General features: G+C 46.4%; 1 protein-coding gene across 1 annotated transcript in view; it reads left to right on the top strand.

Moving 5' to 3' along the window:
* The window catches only part of Gldc (glycine decarboxylase), a 69,565-nt gene extending 55,920 nt beyond the window's left edge, over positions 1–13,645 (top strand). The window contains exons 21-25 of the mRNA XM_050158318.1: positions 2,682–2,793; positions 9,645–9,740; positions 10,915–11,087; positions 12,180–12,260; positions 12,992–13,645. Of these exons, the coding sequence (XP_050014275.1) occupies positions 2,682–2,793; positions 9,645–9,740; positions 10,915–11,087; positions 12,180–12,260; positions 12,992–13,135 (606 nt within the window). The 3' untranslated portion in view covers positions 13,136–13,645. The remainder of the gene's footprint in view (positions 1–2,681; positions 2,794–9,644; positions 9,741–10,914; positions 11,088–12,179; positions 12,261–12,991) is intronic.
* The last annotated feature ends 1,322 nt before the right edge of the window (positions 13,646–14,967 follow it).

Raw genomic sequence — 14,967 nt, 5'->3', positions numbered from 1 at the left:
AATGGGGTCGCTGCCAGTGCTGGGGTGGAAGAAATCATCTCCAAGGCCAGCTAAAATTATTTCATCTGTTCCTTTGGGTTCTCATGATGGGTTTACATTTTTCCAGACACAGTTAAGTTGCATGAGTCATGTGAATGGTCTGGCCACATCATGTGGTTTCCTGTCGGGTTCAGACAGCGCCACATAAGCAGAAAGCCATTTTGCTGAGACCCTGGAGTACACAGTAGGGTGTACTCACATTGTGTGTCTTGTCGGTGTGGAGGATAGATGCGAAGTCGCGGAGATTTGTTTGGTGGTGGCGGCCCAGGGAACCGTGTTTTCAGGGATAATTGGGTTTTGTTAGAGAACAGGCTTACCCCCGCCCCCACCCCTACCTCTTTGTCTTTCTCCACAGAAACACTCAAGCCAGATTGATTTTCTGCAGCTTGTTAAGACTGGCCTGCCCACCTTCTAGAATGTCAAGTCTGTGGATAGGCACTCTTGCTCAGTTGCTAATTAGAGCAGCTCTTTCAAGCCAATGGCCTTTGTTAAAGGAAGGGGAGCCGCTAGTGAAACAAAACCCCACACTCAGCTATACAAACCGTGCTCGGTAACTGCGGGGCTGGCTGGCTGTTAGTGAATGCGGTGGCATTAGTGGTTCCTTTTTCTTTTTTTAAAAAGCTTATTTTGTGTTTTGAGACACAGTCTCCTTATACTGTCCAGTCTGGGCACAAGCCCGTGGTTTTCCCACATCAGCCTCCCAAGTATGGGGCTATAGGCATGAATGGGTCGCCGTGGCTGGCTGGTATTTATGATTCCTTTTTAAATGATATTTCGAGACATGGTTTAGGTTTATTGTATGTATATGGGTGATGTCTGTGAGTGTATCTGTGCACCATATCTATGCAGCGCCTGTCGGGTGCATCAGATCCCCTGGGGCTAGAATTGCAGATAGCTATTAACCACCATGTGGGTCCTGGGAATTGAACTTGGGTCCTCAGAAGAAGAGCTGCCAATGCTCTTAACTGCTGAGCCATCTCTTTGGCTCTATGACTCTCCCCCACCCCCACCCCGCTTTCTGGCTTTGTTTTGTTTTTAAGACAGGATCACATGGATAAAAGCTCTCTTTGAGCTCCTGATGCAGCCGTCTTTATCGCCGAACTGCTGGCTTTACGGGCATGTGTTTCCCTGCATGGCCAGCTTCATTTATGATTCTTAATGAGAAGTGTCTTGGAAGAAAGAGCAACAGTTCTGTGCCTCGGAGCTTTGAAGCTGCTGTAAAAAAAAAAAAAAAAGTTGTTTGCAAACTACAGGAACAAAAACAATGAAAAAGAAAATCTGCTCCTTTGCAAATAACCAAATCCCCAGTTCCCTTTGATCCATGGGATCTGTAAATATGAGTTATTTGTGCAAACATATTTGTGCAGGAGATCTTCTTACATATAGAAAAGGAAGGCCCCTAGGGCTGCTTTGGCCATATGCCTAGAATACCAAACAGAGCATGAGTTTTAGAACTAAATAAGCAGTGTTGATTTGAGCCTTGTTTCGGGCTGTTACTTCTCCCCTAGACGCTAGCTGGAGCCTCCTCCTTCCCTCTGCAATCCACTGTGGACGCCCGCTGAGGACAGTCTCTTTCTGATGCCCCCTTGCCCCTCCTGACTTCCTGCCACCTTCACTGTGTGCTCTCACCACCGTGTACCTTGGGCCCATCCCACTAAGAATAAAATCCAGCTGATGTGGACTCGTGCTTAGAGCCCCAGCATTTATAGAATGGTGCTCAGTAACTAGCATGTAGCAGGAGAGGCAGCAGTTGGCTGCGCCAACTCCATGGCAACGCAAAGGCTTAGAACCTGAGGTCCCCGTCCATGTTGCTGCGGTGACGTCCAGATGATCGTCTCGTGCCTTCCCCACTCTTGAGCTGCTGTCGGTCCTCTCTCTCATTTGCTGTGTTTCCCCTTTCCTTTTAGAGATCCAACTTCCACTCATGGACTCATTGTCAAGTTCATGGGACAGCTGCTTCCTCCTTAGAAAACCCACTGTGACTAACCTGGGGCCGCTCAGTCCTCTCTTCCCTTTGGTCTTTGTACCACTGTTTTGATCAGTTATGATGTGAGGTTCCTCGGTGAACATTGCTATAATCTTGATTTTTAAACGCCTTGCTCTTGGTGACTTTTATCCTGTATGATAGCAGGGATGCAGCCTCCAGAATAAGAAAGATTGAATCTGGCAGTCGGCAAACGTGCACGGGAAGAATGTCTATGTTCCCCACTGCGGACAATGGAAAGGCAAACCACACAAAATTGATGTGATGGATTTTGACCAGGATCTCGTCATATTCCTCAGAATTCTCATTACCTCTCAAATTCATACAGAGTAAACAAAAAATAAACACTGTAACACTGTAACCTAAGGAACAGTTCTTAGATAGCAGAGGTGTATAGGCTGCTACCTGCTGTGGGCTTTGTTATTACGACCCCCACCGCAGCCCCCCCCCCAAAAAAAACAAGTAAAATTAGTGTTTGATTGAACATGGAGGAGACTGACAGGTCTCCTTCCTGGAATTTTCCCATTCATTTTCAATCTGCAGTGATGCTGAGCTGGTGAGCCCTTTGGAATGAATTTAAATGGGGCCATCTGCTTAGTCCCTTGACCATTCACCTCTCCCGTCCAATGGCTGATGGCTCTTTTTCTCTTTGTTGCAGATGATGGGAGGAAAGGGCCTCAAAGAGGCCACAGAAATTGCTATTTTAAATGCCAACTACATGGCCAAGCGATTAGAAAAACACTACAGAGTCCTTTTTAGGGGTGCAAGAGGCAAGTATCAACTGTTTGATTTTCTTTCTCTTTCTTTCTCTTTTATTTTTGTTCCTTTAGACAAACCATGCTCGATGTAGATGTGATTTTACAAGGTGGGAGGGAGGCTTTTATTCCTTAGAATATACAAAGGAAAATGTACCGTACTTAGAAATATAGCCAACTTACTCGTTACTCTGCACAAGCGATCCCAGCCTTGTCTACGCAGCCTAGTTCAGTAAGGGGCCTAAACCACAGCGAGAGGTGTTCACATGAGCTGAGCTGATCATTCACGGAGGCTTGTAGAGGTGTTTCAAAGAGCGGAGCAGTTTGATAAAGGAAACTGCTATTTATTATGTGCAAACATATAGGAGCCAGCCAGGTAAAGAGGAGTTCCTGGAGGGTGTGCGGGATTTGAAGTGGGAGAAGAGAAGGGTCCCATGGATGAGGTTAAAAAGACAGCTTGGCACCTTGAAGGTCTTTGAAGAATCCAGACTTAGAACTCTTGAGTCAGACCATAGCCATTAAAGATGTCCCAGCTTGAGGAAATCCGTGATTAGATTCACTCAAAGTTGTCAAGGCAGAGAGATGAGGGAGGTCGTGGAAGCACAGTTGGACATAGTTACTCATTAAATGCAGTGTGTTAGGTAAACATCTCGACTTACGTCAGAGGTCCTAAGGGGTAGGAGAACAAAGTCAACCTAGAAGTGACTAGTGGTGGAAGTAAAAGCCAGTTAGGGGGCTAGAGAAATGGCTTAGCAGTTAACCTGAGCCCTGTTTCCAGCACCCCCGTTAGGCAGCTCCTAGCCACCTGTAATTCTAGTTCCAGGTGATCCAATGCCCTCCTCTGGCCTCTGAGGACACCTGTATAGATGTGGCGTGCGCGTGCACACACACACACACACACACACACACAAATGTGTATAAAAATGAAAGGAACCAGGTAGATGTTTAGAGATGTGGCTGTCTAGTTGTGGAAGGGGAAACAAGGAAAGAGCATTGAGAGAGGAGAGCAAGGCGCCTCTAGCAGAGAGTGACATTAAGAATGATCGGTGGTGCGGGCTTGGGCTCTTGGCTCCTCCAGCGCAGACAGTGTGTACATCCACACTGTTCATAACCTCTAATTTAAAGGCTGCTCTGGCCTTAGAAGTATGAATCCAAAGGAGGCGCCCAGGAGCTGCAAAATAAAAAGAAGGGAATAACCAGAAGCCCTGGGTAGATGCTCTCCAGAGAGTAGGGAAGAAGGGCGTGAAGAATATGTCTCCAAGCAACGCAACAAAATGCTCCTGCAGTGACTAATTGATCCCAACATGGCCCCTGTGCTGTGGAATCTATCCTGGTGTGTGTCTGTTTAATGAGCAGCTTCAACATTTATTTTGCCTGGTCATATACGTGATATGTATTGTTTAATTCAGAAGTTTGGGGAAATAAAAAAGTATGGAGAGGAAATTTAAATATTTGCATCCATCAGCCAGATAAAGCTTCCATTCAGTGGTTCTTGGTTGTAGCCCTTCGTCCTTACCCTTAAGCCACCATCACAAATCCTTTCCTCCTTACCCTTATACATTCAGCTACCGTCACAGATCCAGTTTGGAGGACTTTTATGTCTGTGTGTGGGAGAGGGGACAGGAAGGGGTGTTCTCCCCTTTATGAGCACATGTGGAAGTCAGAGGTTGTCATAGAGATGCCTTCCTCAGTAGCTCTTCCGCCTTAGGTTTTGAGACGGTCTCTCACTGGACCTGGAGTTCACCATTTCAGCTATCAGCCGGGTTGGCTGACCAGAAAGCTTCTGAGATCTGCCCAGCGCGCTCTCTCTCTCTCTCTCTCTCTCTCTCTCTCTCTCTCTCTCTCTCTCTCTCTCTCCATACACACTCTACCACCACCACCACCCAATGCTCAGACTTCAAACATTCTCTCTCTCACACACACAGGCACGCACATGCCACCATTCAGTGTGTTTTTATATGGTTGCTTGGTCCTTATCCTTGGTACAGCAAGCATTTTACACTGAGATGTCTACACCTCACAAAACAGTATTCATTTATCTGTTCTATTTTTGTGAGCATTTTCCCACACAATTACATTTCTTTGCCCTTGAAGGGTGAATGGCGTTGTGTGGATGCCCTGTGAGTCTATAATCTCAGTTGTCTGTACTGTGGCATTGCCGCAAGAACAACCCTGCCCGCAGTGGTTTTTTTATTTGCTTTTAAGAAAAAAAAGTCTGATTATTTCTTTAGGTAACTCACAGAAAAGTGTATGGATTCTTTAAGCATTTTATACATGTGTCCTCAGTTATTTTCCCAGAGACATTGTGTCAGTTGTTTGGTGCTAGTAGCATTGAGAGTGACCACACCAAGAGTTTAGTGAGAACAGACTGAAAAGCAACAAAAGCTAAAAAAAAAAAAAAAAGTATTCAATGTCATGAATAAGTGATATTATTGTTTTAATTTACAATACCAAGTGTTTCTTTGATTTCTTTATTAATTTAATTATTGGTGGCAGTACTAGGCTTTGAACCTAGGGCTTCATGCTTGCTAGCTGTCCCAGCCCTTAATTTTTTTAATATTCCACTTTAGCAGCATTACTGAGATATAATTAACATACCTTTTCATACAACTTGCTCTTTTAAGTCGACCAATTCAGCCATTTTTAATATGTTCACTGATTGCAAAGTCTAGTTTTAAAAGCAGGAATTAATGTGACTTAAACTGAATGGGGGGGGGGGGTTGTCACCCGTGAGAGAAGGTCAGATGTCACCATGTACTTAGCATTTCTGTGGTGGCTTTGGGCACGGAGCCCCACCCCATCCTGTGGGACTTAATACAACAAGATGGATGAAATTTCCATTTGTTTTTGACATTTTACCCCAGAATTAAATGGCAAGGAGCATTTCTCATCCCAAACTGAAATGAATTGGTGATTATAGACTTGATTTCTCAATCCCAAAGTTCGTCAAACCAAACACTGGCCTGCTAAGCACATTTGTTACACAATTTGAAAATCTCCTATTCTGGGGCCTGAGAAACTAATACCACTGTACCTTCTGGGGACTCGGAATAGCAGTTTTCAATAATCGCATTGTGTTCTAGCGTGTCCAGCGGCACTACTAGAAGACCGAGGATCATCTTAATCGTATTTACTAGCACCAAATTAGACGTTGAAATTACAGATGCCCGCGAGGCAACCATTTTAATGAACTCCAGGCTTGCCAGCCCCAGCTCTTTCTCCGAGATTTTAATATTAACTAAACTGTCTAGGCTGGTGGTTTTTGTAGCAAACAAGGCTACGATAGGCAGAAGCTAGGTGGAGAAGCTGCAGAGGTGGTAATCTGCTACAATGCAGAGAAGAAGGAACGTTTTTAGGTAGGATTATTGTCTTATTGGTGGTGTTGGTCAGTCTCTTTTGTGAGATGTTTTTGTAGGGGTTTTTTTTGTTTGTTTGTTTCATTTCTTTGCTTTTATATGGGATCTCACTGTGTAGCTCAAGAAGACTTGACCTTGCGATTGCCCCGTCTTATGGTTCCCCGGTGTTGGGATTACAGGCATGAACCCCCCCACTCCCCCCCAGAAATGATGGTACTGAAGAGAAGGAATGGCCAAACTGAACAGGTGCCTCATCTGTTAGGCTAAGTTCACGATGTGCTCTGAAGGGCTTTCCTGTCAGTAGACCAACATACCAGCTTTTTACTAATGTTTCTGTCTGCTTTCCATCTTGGGCATACCCAGAGCTGCGGATTCCTGTCCCCAAAGAGGTTTTCAGGTGGCCCTTCCCTTGGAAGTGAGCAGTGGCTTCACTGGCTGACTGGTACATGCTGTGACCAGGGACCCAGAGTGCCTTACCTCATTTCCAGGAGAAAGTTGTAACGTTTGTATTTTTGTCTCAGGTTACCACAAAGAACTAGTAGGCTTTTGACTGTCCGCTGAAGCTTTACAGCAGTTACTTAGTTCCAGCATTCTGAGGCAGCCTCTATGGGGATGTTAAGAGATGTAGCCCAGGCTGAATTTTCAAGGGGAGCATGGAGAATCCTATCCTCTGTAACACATCCTCGTGTTGTTCTGAAGACAGTTACCACATGAGCCAGGCCACTTCCTTCTACTTTTCCTATTGTCCCATCCGCCTCACTTTTCCCAAGTTTGGGTCCTTTTTTTTTCCCTATGACCTCCCCCCCACCAACTCAACAAGTCCATTTTATGCATAGGTGTGATGCCACCCAGTGTAACGTGGTCCTCCTACCAGGGGCCACATCCTCAGACTCTCCCCGAGAGGCTCTGGACTAAGACTAGCTCCTGAGCTAGGAATTTTGGCCACTGTGTTCTTCTGCGGGTCTTGTACAGGCATCCACAGCCTCTTTGAGTTCTCGGTGGTCCTGTCGTATTCAGAAGACACTGTCGTTCCACAATCCTCCACGATTAGTGAATCCCGATCTTTCCACACACACACCCTTCCTGTTTCATGTTCCTCTGACCTGGTGTCTTTCACGCTCTTAGCTACTGTCCTGGTTAGGCCTAGAGGAAACAGCTGCCATCTTAGATTGCCCCAACCTATCGTATGCCACAGTAGAACTGTATGTCTTTCTCGTTAGTCTGCAGAGAGAGAAGAGCATCTTGGGATCCAGCCCCTGATAGCCATCAAGTTTAAATGCTGTCTTAGAGGGCCCTTAGAGAGAGGGGGGATGCTCTTGTTTGGATCTAGAGAATAACATCTGAACCTCATTTTTGGAACAGCGCATTCCCCAAACCACTTGTCTGTGGCGATGGAGCCTGCAGATGGAATCTTGGCCTTAGCAGCGCTGGGGTGGGTTGACTTGGTCAGATGGACTTTCAGCTGTTGCCACTCAACCTCTGCTTGCAAGATTCGACTCCTCTGCTGCTGACGCACCTTCCCAGCCTCGTGCTAGCCACATGCCGTGCAGAACAGTAAACACTGCTAGCCGTCTTCCTGCTGCTGTTGTGCCCGGGGTAGCAGCCTGAAGAGAAGGGTTGACACTGAGATCTAGAATCCTGAAATTAGGAGCTGATAGAGTCTCAGGGATTTTTGTGATTTTTTTTTTTCCTCCTCAAAATTTCTAATGGTTAGTCCATTGGTCACTTTTTTCTAAATAGAGCTTTCTAGTTGTGAGTCTCATTCTAACCAGTTTCTTTCTTATCATGGTTAGAAACCAGATTTTACAGACAGGCAGCTTTGGTGTGTTCAGTCTCACACGCGCATCCTCATGTAAACAGCATTCTTGTGTTTATTCCTTAGCAGAGAAGCAGAGTGGCTCAAACCGCGTCAGGGGCGGTTAGGGACTGGGGTTTGTCAGTGGATTCACTGCTGACTGCGAGCCGGTAAAACAGGTTATTGGGCTGGGTTTGCTGTGCATGGTTCTGGACTGTGCATGTGAGGGGGGGGGTAGGCGTGCACATGCACAGGGAAGCCAGAGCAGGCTGCTGGGCACCTTTCTTTGTCCTTCTCTGCCTTACTGCCTTGAGGTGGTGTCTCATTGCTAGAAGCTCACTGTTCGAGCTAGACTGGCTGGCCTGGGAGTTCTCCACCTTTACCCCCCCCCCCCCGCATTCCTCCCCCCCCCCCCCCCCCCCCCCCCCCCCCCCCCCCCCCCCCCCCTCCCCCTCCCTCTCTCTCTCTCTCTCTCTCCCCCCCCCCCCCGCATTCCTCACCTCCACATCATCACCTCCCACCCCACCCCTGCTGCTGGAAGATACAGGCATACATTTTGGGCCCAGATTTTACATGGGTGCTTAGGATTTGAACCCAGATCCTCATATCGGAAGTATTCTTACCCACTGGCCTGTCTTCCTAGGCTGGTAAAACCAACTAAGAAAAATTATCAACAGGTGGGCTATAGAATTTGGGAAACTCCCAGCAATGCTGATTGGATATAAAAGCTGACTTACTTTCACTGTTTATTCTTTTAAAGATTTTATGTATATTATTTTAAATTATGTGTATGTCTGGGTGTGGCTTGCAGAATGCAGTTCCCTCAGAGGTGGAAGAGGGCAACGGATTGTCTGGAGTAGGAATTACAGACAGCTGTGAGCCGCCTCACATGGGTGCTGCAAACCAAGCTCCAGGAGAACTGGAAACACTCTTGCCAGCTTAGCCATCTCCCCAGCTCCCATTATTCCTGGTGGTTGGGTCCTCAGTAGCTCCTGATGGGCCCAGAAGAGCAGGCTGTTTATAAAGCAGATTGAAGTGAACTGACCCCAGTAGATTTCAGTCTCGTTGATTCTTGTTGATTGACAGCGCCCCACCCCCTTTCTTTCTCTTGTTTCTATTTCTTTTTGGGTTGTGTCTTAAGGTAAAGTCTTGGATCTATAGTCCCACCAAATGTGTGATCCTCCTGCCTCTGCTTAGTGCTAGGATTACAGGTGGGCACCACCTCACCTGGTTAGCAGGGCTAATGTCTGATTCTGGGTCTGCAGCCTGAAACCAAAACCTTAGACACTCCTTTGGAGAATCACACAGAACTGTCACGTGTCCTGGGAACCTCTGTGTCTTGATGTGCTCACAGATGAAGTTATTTAACCTTGAAAGTCAAGCTGCCGAATTCACGAATCTTTCTGTATGAAAAGGATCAGGATTGTATTTAACCGTTTCAAGGAGATTTTATGTCTCCAGAATAGGAATTCCAGATAGCTCCTGCTGAGTGGTCTAGCAATGCTCCCATCTCCCTTCTCCTGTGTGTGGTGAACTGAAGCGAGACATATGAGGGAGAGAGTAAATGAACTCTTTATTGCCAACTGTAACCTTACCAAGTTCCTTAGACTCTTGGTCCCCGCGGGTCTACACCAAGTGCTGAACTGTCCAGTTGTTCACTTGAGTGAAGCACCAAGCTGATCCTCAACTTCAACTGACATCATGTTCTTGAACAGGGTATGTGGCTCATGAATTTATTTTGGACACAAGACCCTTCAAAAAGTCTGCCAATATTGAGGCTGTGGATGTCGCCAAGAGGCTCCAGGATTACGGTAAGTGGCTTTTGACATTCACACAATTGTTCCTATAGGCTGTGGACCATGCTCTAGGGGCACAAACAGGTACAGACACCTAGTAAACTAACCTTGGTGTAAGTAGGGGGCTTGGACTTACTGGGAACCTTCAGAATCACAATGAAAAACTGACTCCCCCTGTGGTCACACACTCCTGCTCTTCAAAAGATGTCAGTGTGCGTCCTCAAGCAGTCAAGATGTCAGTTTAAATCCCAACCAGGCAGTGGTGGTGCAAGCCTTTAACCCCAGCAGATCTCTGAGTTCAAGGCCAGCCTCGTCTACAGAGTGAGTCCCAGGACAGCCATGGCTACACAGAGAAACCCTGCCTCGAAAAAAAAAGAAAAAAAAAATTAAATCCCAAAGAAAAAGATTGCTATTGCTCTTTGTCTGATAACTCCTCACTCATCTCCCGGACCTGGTAAACAGAACTCATGACAGTAGCACTCTGTGGAATGATAAGACCTGCCAGAACTTGGGAACCTCTGTTCTCTGGAGCAAGATTTTCTAAGGAGGTGCTTCAACAGGGGAGATTGTGCTTCATCTCGAGGTAGTTTCAGAGCTGGGAGCATGAATAAGGCCCCAGGTTCAATCACTAGTACTACACACCACAACAGGGCCGCGGATTTGTCTGTGAAATGAGGAAAAGCTGGTTTTTTTTTTTTTTTTTTTTTTTGCCTTTGCTGAGAAAAATCTCTCTTATTTCTCACTTCATCGTACAAAAGAAAACAGACACAGGAACTTCAGGTGTGTTTATACTGTGTTCAGGAAGAGGCAAAAATCTTACACATACTGGCCAAGTCTTAGTTTTTCCACACGGCAGATGGAGACAGTGAGGTTTGCTTGCCTTCTCTTTGATAGTTTCTCTTCATTAGAGCAAACCATCATAAAAGGATGGTTTTCTGCTGCTTCTCCTGAGGTGCTGTGAATCGAAGGCCTGGGGCATGCTAAGACATGTTCTGCAGCTGGGTGTTACCTTCAGTCTAAAAGATTCTAAAACACCAACTGAAATGAAAGTCCCGCTCTAATTTTCTCATGATTGCCTATCAGTATCTTGATTCTTGTCCTTGAAAAATGCCGCATTAAGAAAAAAAATGTGTGTGTGTGTGTGTGTGTGTACTTTGACCTACACACATCCCTCTGGTCTCCTTTGCAGGATTTCATGCCCCTACCATGTCCTGGCCTGTGGCAGGAACTCTCATGATTGAGCCCACTGAGTCAGAAGACAAGGCAGAGCTGGACAGATTCTGCGACGCTATGATCAGCATCCGGCAAGAAATTGCCGACATAGAGGAGGGCCGCATTGACCCGAGGGTCAACCCCCTGAAGGTACATGAGTGCTAATAATTTAATCAAAGCATCCCACAGAATTGAAAGTGGTACCTGAAGAGTGTGCCGACCCTTCCCAAACTCTCTGTGAAGATGAGACGCTTGCCTAGAATAAGACAGTTGTGAGAAACTGTTAGCCGTTGTGGGGCCCTGGGAGCTGTAGTTCCTCAGGTGTGGTGGTTACTCCCGCCGACCTTGGTTGTAGGAGCTGAAGACTCCACCTGTATCCAACTGATTGTGAAAGGAGGGGCTAGAGGAGGGAGGCTCCCTAGTTAGAGAATTATCAATGTTCGATACAGCGTAGTCAGAGTGTGTCATAGTAGCCTTTGCTCACTTCCTGAGCGCTTGATAGGAACAGTTTTTGCATTGGCATAGCAACCTGAGAACAAAGTAGTTGGTATTTGATTCAGCCTGGGAGTTTTGCAGTGCTTATGGCCCATGTGGAGGAAAGCTCACTATTTCCCCAACCTCTTCCAAAACACGATACTTTTAGAGTCCCACGTTTTTGGTTCAATGTAAAGATTGATCACTAGGAGACACGGACAGCAGTGGCATCTTTCTGGCTCTAACGCAGAGAGTGCAGTGCTGGAGGCGCATTGGGCAGATACTAGGAGGCAAGGACCTTGCTTGAAATACCACACTACACAGAGAAGAGTCCTCATAGGATGCTACATTGTAGCTATACCAACTAATGCAATTTACAGTGTGCAGAGCAGAAAAACAGAGGGACTGGTAGCCACCAGATTCAGGATTGATGGTCATCATGGGTTGGGGTGGGGAGGCAAAGTGAGCGTGTGGACAGCATCACCTGTGCCCGCTATTTTACTTTAAAATTAGGCGAAGCAAATGTGATTTTTAGAGGGAGAAATGCTCATTTGCTCTTACTGGGCGGCAGATATGCTCCATAGATTATCCAACTCTTCTGTTTGACATATTTCTTCACAAAAATTTTAGCAACACCTCTACCCACTCCCTAGTTCAACCAAAACAAAAGCTTCCTCTCTGTGGGCTTCCACCAGCGCTGTGATTGGGGTGAGGTGCAGGAGAAGGCAGCACATTGTTGACCTGACCCTCTGCCACCTCTCTGTCCAGATGTCTCCACACCCCCTGACCTGTGTCACGTCCTCCCACTGGGATCGGCCATATTCTAGGGAGGTAGCAGCATTTCCACTGGTAAGTTCTCCAAGCTGAACTCGGCCAACCAGGGTGTTATTACAGTCCCTTGCCCCAAGGCTTTCCCTTCTGTAGTTTCATTATAAAAATCATATGTAGGACAGCTGGTGAAATGTGAACTGTGATGGGGAACAGAGGGGAAGACTTGGCCTTTGAGGGTTGTCTGGGCTCCGTGGGGGCACAAGTCACAGGCCTAGGAACCCACAGGAGCAGGGGATTAACACTGAGTGAGCAGCAGTCCTCATCAGTGTGCTCTCTATCACATCCAGCAGGGAGCTGGACTCCAGTGTGCGCTTTTCCTTTTAAAGATTTGTGTGTGTGTGTGTGTGTGTGTGTGTGTGTGTGTGTGTGTGTGTTTATACGTGTGTACCATGTGTGCAGAAGCTCATGGAGATGAGAAAAGGATATCAGATTCACTGGAGCTTGAATTGTGAGCTGCTGTGTGGGTATTGGGAATCGAACCCAGGTCCTCTTCAAGAGCAGTCAGTGCTCTTAACCAACAGGTCATCTCTCCAGCCCCCTTCCTTTCCTTTGGGGTTCTTCTGTGAAAAGGACATCTAGTCCTAGAGGCACAGAGACAAGATCCTAAAGTTGAAATTGAGAAGAACGTGGATTTTAGCACTTGTTAGGCCAGTGGAGCTTTGGGCTGTGCGGACATCAATTGCTATAGCCTCCTTTCCCCTCATAGGAAGACTCAGAACATCCAGAACTTTCATCTTTTCCTTTTTCAGCCCTTTGTGAAACCAGAGAGCAAATTCTGGCCAACCATTGCTCGGATCGATGACATCTACGGAGATCAGCACCTGGTTTGCACCTGCCCTCCCATGGGGGCCTATGAGTCTCCATTTTCTGAACAGAAAAGGGCCTCGTCTTAGTTCTTCCTCCCTGGCTTCAGAGGACTGATTTGATGCCTCTTTCTGGAGCATTTGACAAGCAAGGCTATTTCCTCCCTGCCCATGGCTCACGCAGGAGGTTTATATGCTGTATATTTTGCCATCTTTCAAGCTGATGGAAACACAATGAACGGAGCCGTGGCGACCTGCTGTAAGGCGGTTGGTTGCTGTTCGTGTTGCCTTGATTGGGAGCCGTTTAGTTTTATGAATAGAAAATCTGGGGTGTGCTAGCAGTTTTAACTTTTTAATTCAAGAAGTTTGCAGAGCCTATGCTGGGAATTCGATAGACATTCTTTTTGTTCCAAATAAGTCCTTGTGGACTGTGCCCTCTGGGAAGGCGCAGGGCAAATGTTTACATTTTGTATACACTGAAGAATTCTTCCTCACTAATGTGCCTGATCCGTTGCAGCATTTGACTGTTTTCCTTTCACTGTGTGGATTTTTTTTATCTGCTTTATTAGTGTTCTAATAAAACTGAAGTTGAATAATGCCTCCCCGTTTTATTTTCATACCCATGATGCCCCAGACTCAGGGAACTGAAGGGCAGTGAGAGCACTCATTCCAACAACTACATTTACATCGTTACTCTTGCTTATGACTGGCTAAAGACAGTCTGTACAATCCATTCACCAGAGAAGGCCACGCTGGCTCTTTTCATTACGGGCCATCTAACTTAACCTTAACTTTCAGAGGAAGTTCAAGTAGCAGTTTCTTTGAGTCATTTAGCAATAAATCGGTTCTTTGTGAAGAGGGGAGGATACCTTGGGTGAAGGTGGAAGGAGCGGATAAAGTCCTAAGCGAATGGGTATTAATTGACGAGGGCCAGTGCCCTGGGCTGATGGAAATTGGCAAAGCCTTATCCATGCCAAGCTCAGGAAATTAGCAGAGTTCCTTGTCTGTGCAGACATTGGCAGTGTGTGCAGAAACTAGAGATCACACCTTCCTCCTGGAGGACTGCAGTCTGAGACTGCCCTACACAGATCTATTGAGACAACCAACTCCTCCTCCTGCTGTACGTAATAAACCTTCAGGTTATGCAGTGGGTGCCATTCCACAGAATAAGCATGGCCCACCCCATCTCAGCATTTCTGTACATCTGTCTGTACCTCTGTCCTTTCTTCAAAATCTTGTCAACTCAGTCAGGTTTCCAGGACCAAGCTGTTTGGATGCAGCGACCCCTTCATTCATGCTCTCCTGCATCTTTTGCATCCAGTCCACATCTTATGACCTCAAGATGATTGCTTTATATCCAGGCATCGCGTAGGCCAGCTAGACGAGAGTGGCAAAAACCAAAAAGGACAGGCAAATCCCTTCTTTCCAAACAGTTCCATTCAATAACCCTGCTTACGTTTTAACAGTAACCTAACTGCTTGCTACAAGGGAACACGGAAAGTTCTATTTGGGCATGCTGATGCCCAAGATGAAGCGTGTATTAAGAAAAGGGAAGGATGAGTTTGTGGTGGGCAGCTAGCCTACCTGCCACAAATAAGTTGCCCCCTGAAGTAGCAGCAATCACTTGTGATGCTTACCTGACAGCTATGGAGCATTGCTGTGAAGCTCTCTATCTGCCTCTTTGCAGTGGCTCACCCCAACAGTTATTCAATCACTAAGCTTCGTTTAGTGATCTGAACAGGTTTGTGCACTCTTATGAATTCTCCACTAGAGTTTGTATCATCTCACACATAAAAAGCATACAGGACAACTTTTTTAGCATAACAAAAGCAGGACCCAAGCAGTGGAGTCCCTGGTTCCCTTTTCCTCCACTAATGACAGCTGTAGAGCACTTCTCAGGTACTCGGTATCTGCGCGTCACA

This window comes from Alexandromys fortis, unplaced genomic scaffold (genome assembly GCF_014885135.2).
Source record: "Alexandromys fortis isolate MF-2015 unplaced genomic scaffold, M_Fortis_MF-2015_v1.1 scaffold_10, whole genome shotgun sequence".
NCBI lineage: Eukaryota > Metazoa > Chordata > Mammalia > Rodentia > Cricetidae > Alexandromys > Alexandromys fortis.
Note: the sequence above shows the minus strand (reverse complement) of the source record. Positions and strands in the feature narration are given on the sequence as shown.